General features: G+C 32.5%; 2 protein-coding genes across 3 annotated transcripts; both read left to right on the top strand.

Annotated features, from left to right (window-relative positions):
• Nucleotides 1-107: 107 nt before the first annotated feature.
• LOC111702826 (gastrula zinc finger protein XlCGF57.1) lies at nucleotides 108-6,651 on the top strand. Of its 2 annotated transcripts, XM_023474607.1 has the most exons (14): nucleotides 544-821; nucleotides 907-1,035; nucleotides 1,717-1,839; nucleotides 2,191-2,358; nucleotides 2,646-2,714; nucleotides 2,777-2,856; nucleotides 3,026-3,072; nucleotides 3,411-3,524; nucleotides 3,762-3,872; nucleotides 4,228-4,288; nucleotides 4,568-4,661; nucleotides 4,986-5,121; nucleotides 5,909-5,987; nucleotides 6,237-6,651. In XM_023474607.1, the coding sequence occupies exons 1-14, from the start codon at nucleotides 782-784 to the stop codon at nucleotides 6,297-6,299; spliced, it is 1,314 nt and encodes a 437-aa protein (XP_023330375.1). In that variant the 5' UTR covers nucleotides 544-781; the 3' UTR covers nucleotides 6,300-6,651. The 2 variants fall into 2 exon arrangements, with proteins under 2 accessions (XP_023330374.1, XP_023330375.1); XM_023474606.1 differs by lacking the exons at nucleotides 5,909-5,987; nucleotides 6,237-6,651 and adding an exon at nucleotides 5,504-5,686 and having other exon boundaries at nucleotides 108-821.
• Nucleotide 6,652: 1 nt separating this feature from the next.
• On the top strand, nucleotides 6,653-10,905 carry LOC111702830 (survival of motor neuron-related-splicing factor 30). Its single transcript, XM_023474611.1, has 7 exons — nucleotides 6,653-6,746; nucleotides 7,636-7,713; nucleotides 8,263-8,310; nucleotides 9,151-9,225; nucleotides 9,557-9,646; nucleotides 10,019-10,123; nucleotides 10,488-10,905. Exons 1-7 carry the CDS (start codon nucleotides 6,669-6,671, stop codon nucleotides 10,734-10,736), a joined length of 723 nt encoding a protein of 240 aa, XP_023330379.1. The 5' UTR covers nucleotides 6,653-6,668; the 3' UTR covers nucleotides 10,737-10,905.
• The last annotated feature ends 8 nt before the right edge of the window (nucleotides 10,906-10,913 follow it).

Raw genomic sequence — 10,913 nt, 5'->3', positions numbered from 1 at the left:
TTAACTATTATGAGGGAATGTGGGGCCGGTGTAGGGTTTGAATTTAAATTTATTTTTGCGTACTTATAAGGACTATACTTAGTTTAAAATAGGACACAGAGCTTTCCAACACTCACATTGTGATCAAAGCCCTCCTCGAGAAGCAGTTAGTACAAAGCGTCAATTATCAAACGTTGATTATCAAAACGTCGAATAACAAAACATAGAAGATACAAAATGTTGACTGCTGTAAAATGTTGACTATGCTACAAATTGTCGAAATTACAAAATGTTTAATACATCAAAACGTCAACAGTTACAAAATGTTAGATTATCATGGGTTAGGTTAAGACAATTTCTGGGCCAAGCGCTGCGGCAAGGATTGTCTATAGAGGGCTGGGGCCTCTTCAAAGTCGAATAATGTGCTGTACGTTTCACATTATTTTGGGCTAGGTTAGGTTAAGACAATTTCATGGGCCCAGTGCTGCGGCTAGGGGGCTGAGCGCTGGGGCCCCAAACGTTCAATAATGTGCTATAGTTTAACGGAATTATAACAGCAGGTTAGAAGAGTAATATAGAGGATATGCGTAGGTCATGCCCAATACCATCGATTAGTTGATTGAATTGCTACAACAAAGACGATATCTTCTAAGTTTGAACAACCCTACCATGGATGAAATAGTGTACACTTTAAGCAGAAATTCAGCTACGGGCATTTTGAAAAAAAATTTACCCTCGTAAGATTGCAAGAAACCTCTACAGTATATTTTATCAGGAAATATTTGTTATTTATCAAACCAAAATGTCTGTTATGTACCCTGATGGATACCGAGAAACGGAAGGTAAGGAGGAGCCACGTTACTTACACATGTTTAAAAAGAACACAACACGGATAGGATGAAATATATTTTGAATATTTATATTTAGGATTAGAAGTCCTACTCGAGAGATTAAAGGAGATGGTAAACTTTACAAGTTTATTTAACGTAAGATTAATTCCTGGCGACGGGGCTGGGGACAGAGATGTTAGTACAAGTAGCTTACTCTTAGCTGCAGGTACAAATTAGACTGGTAACCGCCATAAAAGTTTTGGAATTAAAGTCCTACCATTCTAAGATTTTATTTTCTAGGACTTAATTTTTGGTTTCATTATGATCTTATACGAGAACTTCCCCGGAGAAAAGTCCTGTTTAAGTAGAAACTGCATGGTAACAAAAGATGTTTATATGCAAAAAGGGGCTTTATATTAAAAACACCCCTGGCTATATTCAATATGCAGATGCATAGATGAAAAGTCCTTTTTATGAAAACGTATCTGACATTATCTCCTTTTCACAAGACTGAGGACTTTTTTCTTCCGATATTTTTTAGGAAAAAAAGTCCCAGGAATTAAAAACTCAGGACTTTATTTCAAGTAATGTTTTCCGGTGACTTTCTTATATAGATTCCTTAGATTTGGGTATTTATTGCCCCCCCCCCCCCATTAATCAATTTTTTTATTTGGATATACTTTAAACATATGATTAGTTGTTTTTAATTGAGGCTTTTCCAGAGACAATTCAGGAAATTCTACGAATTCAACACAAATAGACAAACGACTTTATCTTTCTGATTATTACTTACATAGAAGTTTAAAGGGTACCATTGTGAATCGAAAAATTAATTGTCGCTTAAAAATTGTGTTTTCAGTCCCCTTGTATTTTGAAGTTGAAAGTTCAGTAAGATCTTTTCTTTTAGCAAGTCCGTTTATCCACTCCTTACTGTTGGATGTTGAAGATGTGCATGAGAACGAGTTCTGTATTATTCTTCCCGATTTTACCAGTAAACAGTTGGAGGGTCTAGTAGACATCATGCATTCAGGTCATTTTAGTAATTATAGTATCTGTATAATCATGCTTATGAAATATTCTAGGGGGGATTTACCGACGTAAGGTACTCGGCTAAGTGCGTACATTTTAGTGCATTACCAAATATCCTAAAAATTGCTAATAATGGTTTTATATATGTTTATAGCTTTTTCGGTACAGAAGTAAATTCTTCTTCTTAATATGTTGCTAATCATTGATAGTTTTTAGTTAATGGATGTTTACGAATATTTGATGAAGTATTGTGAAAAAATAAAGTGTTGGATGTTAGAAAATTGACTTAAAGATCCCTTCTAGAAATAAATTACGAATTTAGTTTTGGTCATGTATTGTTGTGTTATTTCAGGTCATAGTGTTTTGAACATAAATGATCTGCTAGAAATGCTGGGGTGCATGAATACTCAAAATTCCTTCAAAAATCCTTCCCTCCACCAGGGTTCTTCAAGCAAACATTTTGATGCGGATGATTTTAATTCTGTCAGTATCGTTAACTTAAATACTTCCAACGTGACAGGTACATGACTTCTGGGTCAAATCAATATTCACAAAATCTGGGACCAAACTCTAAGCATTTGAGCTACCTCGCTGAACTACCTACCAACTGCTGGTTCAAATTTATATCACCAATTCAAAGTTAAAGATTCAGGAAAAATTTGAATCGGTGTTTTAGATTTGAACCGGCAGTAGGCAGTTCAGCAACCCCGCCAATTCTTCAAAGTCGTTGCCAGATCATTCACAAAAATTATTTATAAAAAAGTTTAGTACTAGTTAGTTTATTTTTAACCTAAACCCTGTTTGCAGCGCCACCCTGCAGAAAAATATCAAGACTGAGAAACAAAGAAAATATGCCAAGAAAGAGAAAATTTAAAGGTTTGCGTTTTCAAAAACAATGTAGTTTCAAATTTTCAAATAATATAAAAAAATTTATTAAGTGTCTGCGTGTGTTCATTGCGGAAAACGGTTTCGTAAATCTGAAAAATTGAAAGAACATATCGAAACAGTTCATTTACAGGCAGGATTATGTTTTCTCATCCTAAATTAACTAAGAGCAAAAAACTGTTAATTTTTCTCGATGCTATTTAAATTCCGTTGTTTTTGATTTTATCCATCATCGAATGCAGTGATGTTATAGTATGTAAATTCACTGATGCTGAAATGAAAGTATAATCCTTAAGGTTTAGAATTCTTTAAACTGTTCTGATTGTGAGTCAACATTCAAAACCTCAGGGTACGAAAATTTTATGTGATCGTTATAAAAATGGGAACAAGGATTCATAAACATTTTCATTCATTTCCAAAAACAAATTTAGCATAGGATGAGACTTTATTTACGACTGTACGGAATTACTTTTTTTCTTATTGATGGTTTCCTGCCAATAGAAAATTGCTTCTTTCTTTCCCAAATCATTAAATGAAGTACCTAAGGCAAAAACAAATTTGACCTTTAGATCGTCAAATTCAGTGGGGTGAACGTCGCGACGTCAATTAAGTCTCCTCCTTCGTAAGGAACCCTGTATATAGTTAAAAAAAAATACCAACGTAACCATGTTTTTTTTTTAATTTAAGTGGATTGCGGGAGCATGAAAAGCTTCATATTCCTGTTGAAACTTCCTGTACCTTATGTGAAGATATGTTATCATCTGAATGGAATCTAAGAGATCACATGAAGCTGTTTCACAGGAAACATTCTTGGTCCTTTTTTCCTAATTTTATATTTTTGAATACAAAATGAATAAGAAATATACACATCTATGTACATTGCAGAATCTAGATTCTTAACAAATAACCTCTAATAAATACTTCTTTAAAATGGGGATTTTGGAATTATTTGCATATAAAAAACTGAACTTAGCAGGCATTTTTCGTTTAAAAAATTCATAAAAATGTGTTGAAAAATAATTGACAAGAATTTTACAGAAGGGTTAAACCTGAATTTAGCGAGGAAGAAAAGCAGCATGTTTGCGAAATTTGCGGATCCAAGTTTGCGCACAAAAATTCTCTACGTCATCATTTGACGCATTTTCACAAGTAGGTTTATGCATTTATTTACTAGGGCCGGTTATTTAATGTGGATGCCAAGAAAATTATCTAATTTTTGGGTAAGATATAGTAAATTAATTTATTTCAGGGTCCCTCGTAAAAACTATTTGGATAAGGTTTCTCTGTCTGCTGATTTCAAATTTGGATTAAAAATCTGCCAGTTTATTCTACAAATTTGCCATTTTTCATCTCTAGAGATGACCCGCCTAATTAAAGCTGTAAGGAATAATGAGTTTTCCTTTTTGTATGTTTTCTAAAACTTATTGATGGTTGGGACTTAACTTTTTCGCCTTTTTATTGATATTACATATTTGTGTTGCAATTTTTTTTAAATTATTTTTAGAGAAGTCCAAGATGATGTGATGTATTGTTGTACCTATTGTCAGCAGAAGTTTAATAGACAGGTTTGTTAAAAAGGATAATTTTTTTCTAAAAATTGGGAAGTGGTGCCATGAAATGGTTTCATTGTGCTAACTTTTAGTTTCCATTTATGGATTGCCTCTTCTTTGATTAAAGATTTAAATTAATAATTTAATTTTCAACTATTCTGTAAACCCAGACAATAAGCAATAAATTACACTTCGTCTACTAAACCTTTCATTTACAAATAATGGAAGATAAAGTACATTTCTGAAAAAAAAGTTACAATTCCTAATTTATTTAGAAGAAAAATTATGATTCAGATTGATTTGAGAACCCATCTTCTTCTGCATAATAAGCCTGAGATACCTTGTCCTCATTGTTCAAAGTTGTTCCACACTAAAAATTATTTAAAAGGTAAAAATAAATAAAAAATCTTCGTTCGTCACCCCCCCCCCCCCCTTGTGTTTCTTAATACTTGAAAATAATCTTTGTAAAGAATATTAAACGGGTTTATATTTTTGAAAAATCTCTAAAACAAACTGAAGTGAAGAAATCATTTGAAAGATGTAGAAACCATGGGTCCCTTAACTTTTCTTAACTGTTCGCGAAAAATGTTAAGAGGTAAAGGTATAGGTTGATATCGATTTGAATTATTTGCGATCTGATCACTCCCTTTAAGTGTACAGTGAATTATTACATTCACAATTCCACCCGTTCTCATTTTGCATTTGATTTTAGGGCATATGTTGCGTGTACATACTGCTTGGTACGAGTTAAAGTACACATGTACAGAGTGTGAGAAAGGGTTTACTGATAAACATGTTTGGAAAGGACATTTAAGCATGCATGAAGGCAGAACACCATTCAAATGCAGGTAATTTTTAACATGGTTTGTTTTTGTTTAGGGTGGGAACAAAATAATTTGCCGTGATTTTTGGAGATCTTGGTCTTTGTTAGCATTTATAAATCTATTTTTAATTACCTTCTGCCGTTTTTTAAGTCGTACATATAAAATATTTATATAGTAATTAAATAAGTTTTTACCGAAGGAAACTTCTCATTCAAGCTCTATAATGGAACCACTACATATGAACATGTCACGCAAGACTATTAGTAATATTTTATTGTACACGAGAATAACAGAATCAAAGCAATATAATGTTTAGATATTGTACACAAGAATACCAGAACCAAAGTAATAGAAGGTTTAGATAATGTACACGAGAATACCAGAACCGAAGTAATAAAAGGTTTAGATATTGTACACGAGAATACCAGAACCTAAGTGATAGAAGGTTTATATATCGTACACGAGAATGCCAGAACCATCGTAATATAATGTTTAGATATTGTACAAGAGAATACCAGAACCAAAGTTATAACATGTTTAGATATTGTACATGAGAATACTTTAACCAACGTAATCTAATGTTTAGATATTGTACACGAGAATATTAGAACCAAAGAAATAAAATGTTTAGATATTGTACATGAGAATACTAGAACCAACGTAATATAATGTTTAGATATTGTACACGAGAATACAAGAACCAAAGAAATAGAATGTTTAGATATTGTACATGAGAATACTAGAACCAACGTAATATAATGTTTAGATATTGTACACGAGAATACCAGAATCAAAGTAATAAAATGTTTAGATATTGTACACGAGAATACCAGAACCAAAGTAACAGAATGGCGCATGAGAAGAAATCCCATCCTCTTTTATACACGAAGGAATTTATCTTAAATAAGTTAAACTTCTTTTGAAATAGCTAAAGTTATGATGTTACATTAATCGGAATTCTTATTTAAAAAATTATAGAGTCATAAATTCATTGAGTCATTTTTCCATTTTCTTATGTTCAGCATGATTTTTTTTTATAATTGGTTACTTTAAATTATGTTAATAGTCCTTTTAAATATGGTTAATAGTCCCTTGTAAACATTATTTCGTATGGATTTTAGATAAATATTGTCCTTTAGATAAATCAAGAGCTGGGAGCTTCAAGAATTAAAGACAGAAAAAAAACTACGACAAATAATTGATAATAAATCAGCAAAAGAAAATCAAGACTGGTCTTACAGATTTGTTTGTACACCATTGACCTTATTTAAATGGATATATATTTTTAAAAAGAGGGGAAATTATGTTTTTGGAAGATATTGAGGTCGGGTGGGGGAGAATTTTTCTAACTCTAAAAATCAACTTTTTATTATTAGAAATCCGTGATTTTCTCCAATTTAGCGAATTAACCCCTGAACACACATCAGACAATGACATACTGAGGGGGAAATAATTTTTCATAAGGGGGGGATTATTTAAAAGAATCCAAACCAATCTGATCCAATACTAAGCATCACTCACCAACCACTCCGTTCCTGAAATTAACGATAATAGTATTAATTTCAGAAAGAATGGCAGAAGAGTTAAATACCTACAACCTTCAGCTTCAGCAGGTGGAGGCTGCCCTAACCTCAGAACCTGATAATCAGGTCAGTTAAGGAGGACAAATATTAAATTTACAAAAATATTTTTTCGAAAAATCATATGTTTGAAGAATGAAATAACTTGCCGTTTGATTTCCCATTTTTCAATTGTTTAAAATTTGCTAAACATTTCTTAATTCTAAACATGAAAATTTCCGGCAGCTTATCAGATATGTAGAAGAAAAAACATCCTGAAGTTTAAAAAATTCAAGCAACCCATCAGAGTTTTTGTTAATTTAACCCCGGGATACGAATTATGCTTTCCACCGATCCAGTAAGACACAATTATGAGCCATTGGTTTTATTTGGTTAGCCAACTGACTAGAATGTATCTACTTTATCTCTCTAGATTTGGACTAAACGATGGGGATTTAAAGGTATAGTTAGAACAGGGGCGGGATAGTGCACCCTGTTGCCTGGGGGGTCTGGGGGGTCCACAATGGGGTCTCTTGCAGATTTCACTTCCTTATGAATCCATATTTCCAATTACAATTTACACTTCAGACCATAAAGAGAGAAGAAAATCCTAAGGAGATGATAGTCACCCATTTTTTAGTGTCAATCCTGGATCTGAAATATCTATAAAGTGAAATGGATTCTAATTACTTTAGTCAAACTGCAGTTTATACAATTTGTTCCCAATACCATGTTCTAATTTCAAGATGAAATTACCGTGTCTATTGAAATATCAATAAAGTGAAATGGATTCTGAATACTTCAGTCAAACTGCAGTGTATACAATTTGTTCCCAATACCATGTCCTAATTTCTTGATGAAATTACCGTGTCTATTCATTATTTAAGCCTGATGCATGAATTTAACTTGCTAGTAGAATTATTGATTGAGAAAATAAACCCCTCATAACTTGATAAATGAACGTGTTCTTTGTGTTTAGGAATTAATACAGTTGAAAACAGATCTGGAGCAGGTTATAGCACTCACACAGGAGCTCATCTCAGGGGATGGTGAACAGGTATGCCTGATTTAAAAAATTGATCGACCAATTGATAAGAAGTAGATTTACTGATTAATAATGAGCTTATCTTGACCAAGTTATGATTGATTGTTGATCAATTTATTGATAATTGGTTAATTAACCCCGATGGACAAATTGATAATTGATTTATTAACCGTTATATAATTAATTGATTGAACGGTAAATAATTGGTTGATTGATAGTTGCAGTTCGTCTGATTGTTTTTGAATTGGCTAATTATTAATTTGTTAATTGACTGACTGATGACTGGTTGTTTGCGCAACCACTATTTTTAAAAAATTGACCGATAGATAATTAATTGACTGATAAAGGTTTATTTCATTTAGGAAGACTTTTTTAAAGATTATAAAATACTTTGAGCTAAATATATATATATGTATATGACTTGAATGATGTTGTAGTCACGGAGATCCCTTATCTGACTTGAAAAAAACGTACCCACGGCAACTAGACTTAAAGAATAAAAAAGGAAGAGGGGGGGGGGGCGAAATGAATTGTCAACTTTTTCTTAAACAGATTTTTCAGGATGAAGAGCAAGCCCCAGTAGAGTCTGAACAACCAAAGCGTGCTAAGGTTAGACATAAATTAAGTTATTACATGTGCTCTAGCTTTTGCCATCTTTAAAAAGTAGTTCTTTGTTAGTAAATAAACAAGTTGAAACACTACGATTCTCCAATATTTAAAGATAACCCGGCCCCTGTGAATCTAAAAAGGAAAACTTTAAACTCTGGTGCCAAAAATTAAATATGGTAGAATCATTAACAACGCAATTCTATCCAACATGGCGGAAATAGAAAGCCAAAAATCCAACATGGCCGATTTAATAAAACAAGATGGTGGTATTTGTTTATGTAAGATGGCGGAGCTAGAGTTTGTAAGGGTGTATCTGATCTGAGACTAATGAATTTGTTTCTTTAAGTTCTCTCCTAAATGAGGAACAGAACAGATACTTTTCGGAAAGGTAATTCAAGAGTGAAATTTTCTCGTTTAAGTCAGACTCTCTATCTAATTCTAATTTAAATTTTCTTACTATGAAATGTATCTATATATCCCTTGGTGCTTATACCTAAATTGGTTTATTCACCTTACTCGTTTTCTATTCTTTAATACTATGTTTTCTCTGTATTGCCCTTTTTTCTACTTTTTAAATAACTTGCTAATTTCCTACTTTTTGAGTACTCTCATACATAATACAGATCTTTAACTATCTTCTACACATCTCTAGTTATACTAAGTCTACTCTGGAATCTTACTCCAAGTCATCTCCTGACATTTTCATCCCATATTTATATTTACCTGCTGCCAGATGATCTGTCTTGTGATGCAAATCCTGTCCCCAAATAAATCCCCCCCCATACACTACCCCCTGGAAGAATTGCTATGATCTTCTTAGTTAATATTCCCCCCGTTTAGAAAACTAAATCCCGATGGGGGGAAGCTGAACCAGTTCTACCTGTTAAACCCTGGCAGGTCGGGGAGAATTGTCAGGTAAATATCGGTTGGGTTTATTGATTGATTAATTGATTTATGGATCGATCGATTGATATGTTTTTGAAATAACTGGTTTGTTTGATTTTATGGTTTTAAAAATGAATAAAATTATTAATTAATTTGTTGGTTGAACATTTTGGTTTGAGATGGATGATTTGATGATTGATTAATTGAATTGATTGATTGACTGATTGATTGATTGATTGATTGATTTGTTGGGTTGGAAGATTAGTTGGTTTGTGGAATGACGTGATTGGTAATAACGTTAGGTTATTGAATAGTTAATTTGTTGGATTTGATAAGTTGATTGATTGATTTATCTTTTCAGGCCTTGTACGTGAAGGATGGAACCTATTATGAGGCCGTTATAGAAGAAATAAATAAAGATCAAGTCACTGTCAAATTTATAGGATATCAGGTAATCCTATCGATTGATTGCTTTCTACTAATCGGATTGATTGATTGATTGATTGATATTATGTAATTTTGATTTATTGATTTCTAGTAGTTGTATTGATTACTTGATATCTGGTTTTTTTTGTTGATTGATTCATTTCTTGTAATCTTACTGATTGATTGATTTTTGTTATGATTGATTGATATCTGGTAACCTGATTGATTGATTGATTGATTGATTTGTTAATTTTATTTTATGACTGAAAAAGTTCTTAATCGTCAGTTTTACCAAAGGGAAAATAAACTGTTACTTCAGCTATTTTTGCTAACTATTGTGATATTTTGAATACTGATTTAGTAAATTATGAGCTCTTAAAAAACATATATTATTTAGGGACCATATACCACCACTTTGAGTTCTCTGAAGATGCCTAGCAGTGGAAACACTACGGTTCACACAGTCAACAAGAGTAAAAAAGAATTAGAAATAAAACGAAAGGTAATAAATAAACAATTACATGTATTTGTCTATACACATTACATAGCTTTAAACTCTACTGAAGTCTAAATATTTAATTCAAGTAACCCTGCATGCAACGATTGCAATTTCCGATTCACAACGATACCCTTGAAATCTGGTAACGTTTTTCTAGACTAAAAGTGTTAAACCACAATTGAAAATAATCAGTTTTCAAAAATATAAACATTTATCTAATTTATACTTGATCAGGCAAAGATTTTAACGGTATTATTGTGAAACGGACATTGCCGTCTTTGCTGAAAGAGTCACTTAAAATAACGCTTACTGTCCCTTTAAGAAGATAAACCCCTCATTCTTTCCTTAATTCTGCTTCATATTCCAGGAGTATCTGAAGGAGAAGAAGAAGAAGAAGATGGAGAGGATGAAGGACTTGGTGGAGGGGAAGGAGAAGGAGAAGGGCAAGTGGTTGAACTTCAGCTCTAAAGCGTTTGGAAAGCGTGGGTTTGTTAAGAAGAGTATATTTAAGACCCCTGAGAGCAGTGATGGGAAGGTTGGGGTTGGAACATGTGGAGTCTCAGGTCAAGGAATGACAGAGTTCAGTCAGGCCTCAAAATATAGGAAAACTTTATAGTTTCTTCGCTCCTGGGTTCTGCATTTAAATTCTAAAATTTCTTTCATAAAAATATTATTTTCGATTAAAAAAAATTGATCAAATTGGTAAATGTTAGACCTAAAAATTGTTTCGTTACCTGACTTACATTATATAAGAATGGGCTTTGATTGTTTGTAAATATTTCAGATTTGATAA

Source organism: Eurytemora carolleeae, unplaced genomic scaffold (assembly GCF_000591075.1).
Source record: "Eurytemora carolleeae unplaced genomic scaffold, Eaff_2.0 scaffold107, whole genome shotgun sequence".
In the NCBI taxonomy this organism is placed as follows: domain Eukaryota; kingdom Metazoa; phylum Arthropoda; class Copepoda; order Calanoida; family Temoridae; genus Eurytemora; species Eurytemora carolleeae.
Note: the sequence above shows the minus strand (reverse complement) of the source record. Positions and strands in the feature narration are given on the sequence as shown.

Coding starts and splice junctions, on each gene's coding strand:
- LOC111702830 (XM_023474611.1), top strand. CDS start 6,669: ATGGCAGAAGAGTTAAATACCTACAACCTTCAGCTTCAGCAGGTGGAG. Junction 6,747..7,635: donor CCTCAGAACCTGATAATCAG/GTCAGTTAAGGA, acceptor CTTTGTGTTTAG/GAATTAATACAGTTGAAAAC. Junction 8,311..9,150: donor AACAACCAAAGCGTGCTAAG/GTTAGACATAAA, acceptor CCCCCCGTTTAG/AAAACTAAATCCCGATGGGG.
- LOC111702826 (XM_023474606.1), top strand. CDS start 782: ATGTCTGTTATGTACCCTGATGGATACCGAGAAACGGAAG. Junction 822..906: donor TGGATACCGAGAAACGGAAG/GTAAGGAGGAGC, acceptor ATTTATATTTAG/GATTAGAAGTCCTACTCGAG. Junction 3,073..3,410: donor TCAACATTCAAAACCTCAGG/GTACGAAAATTT, acceptor TTTTAATTTAAG/TGGATTGCGGGAGCATGAAA.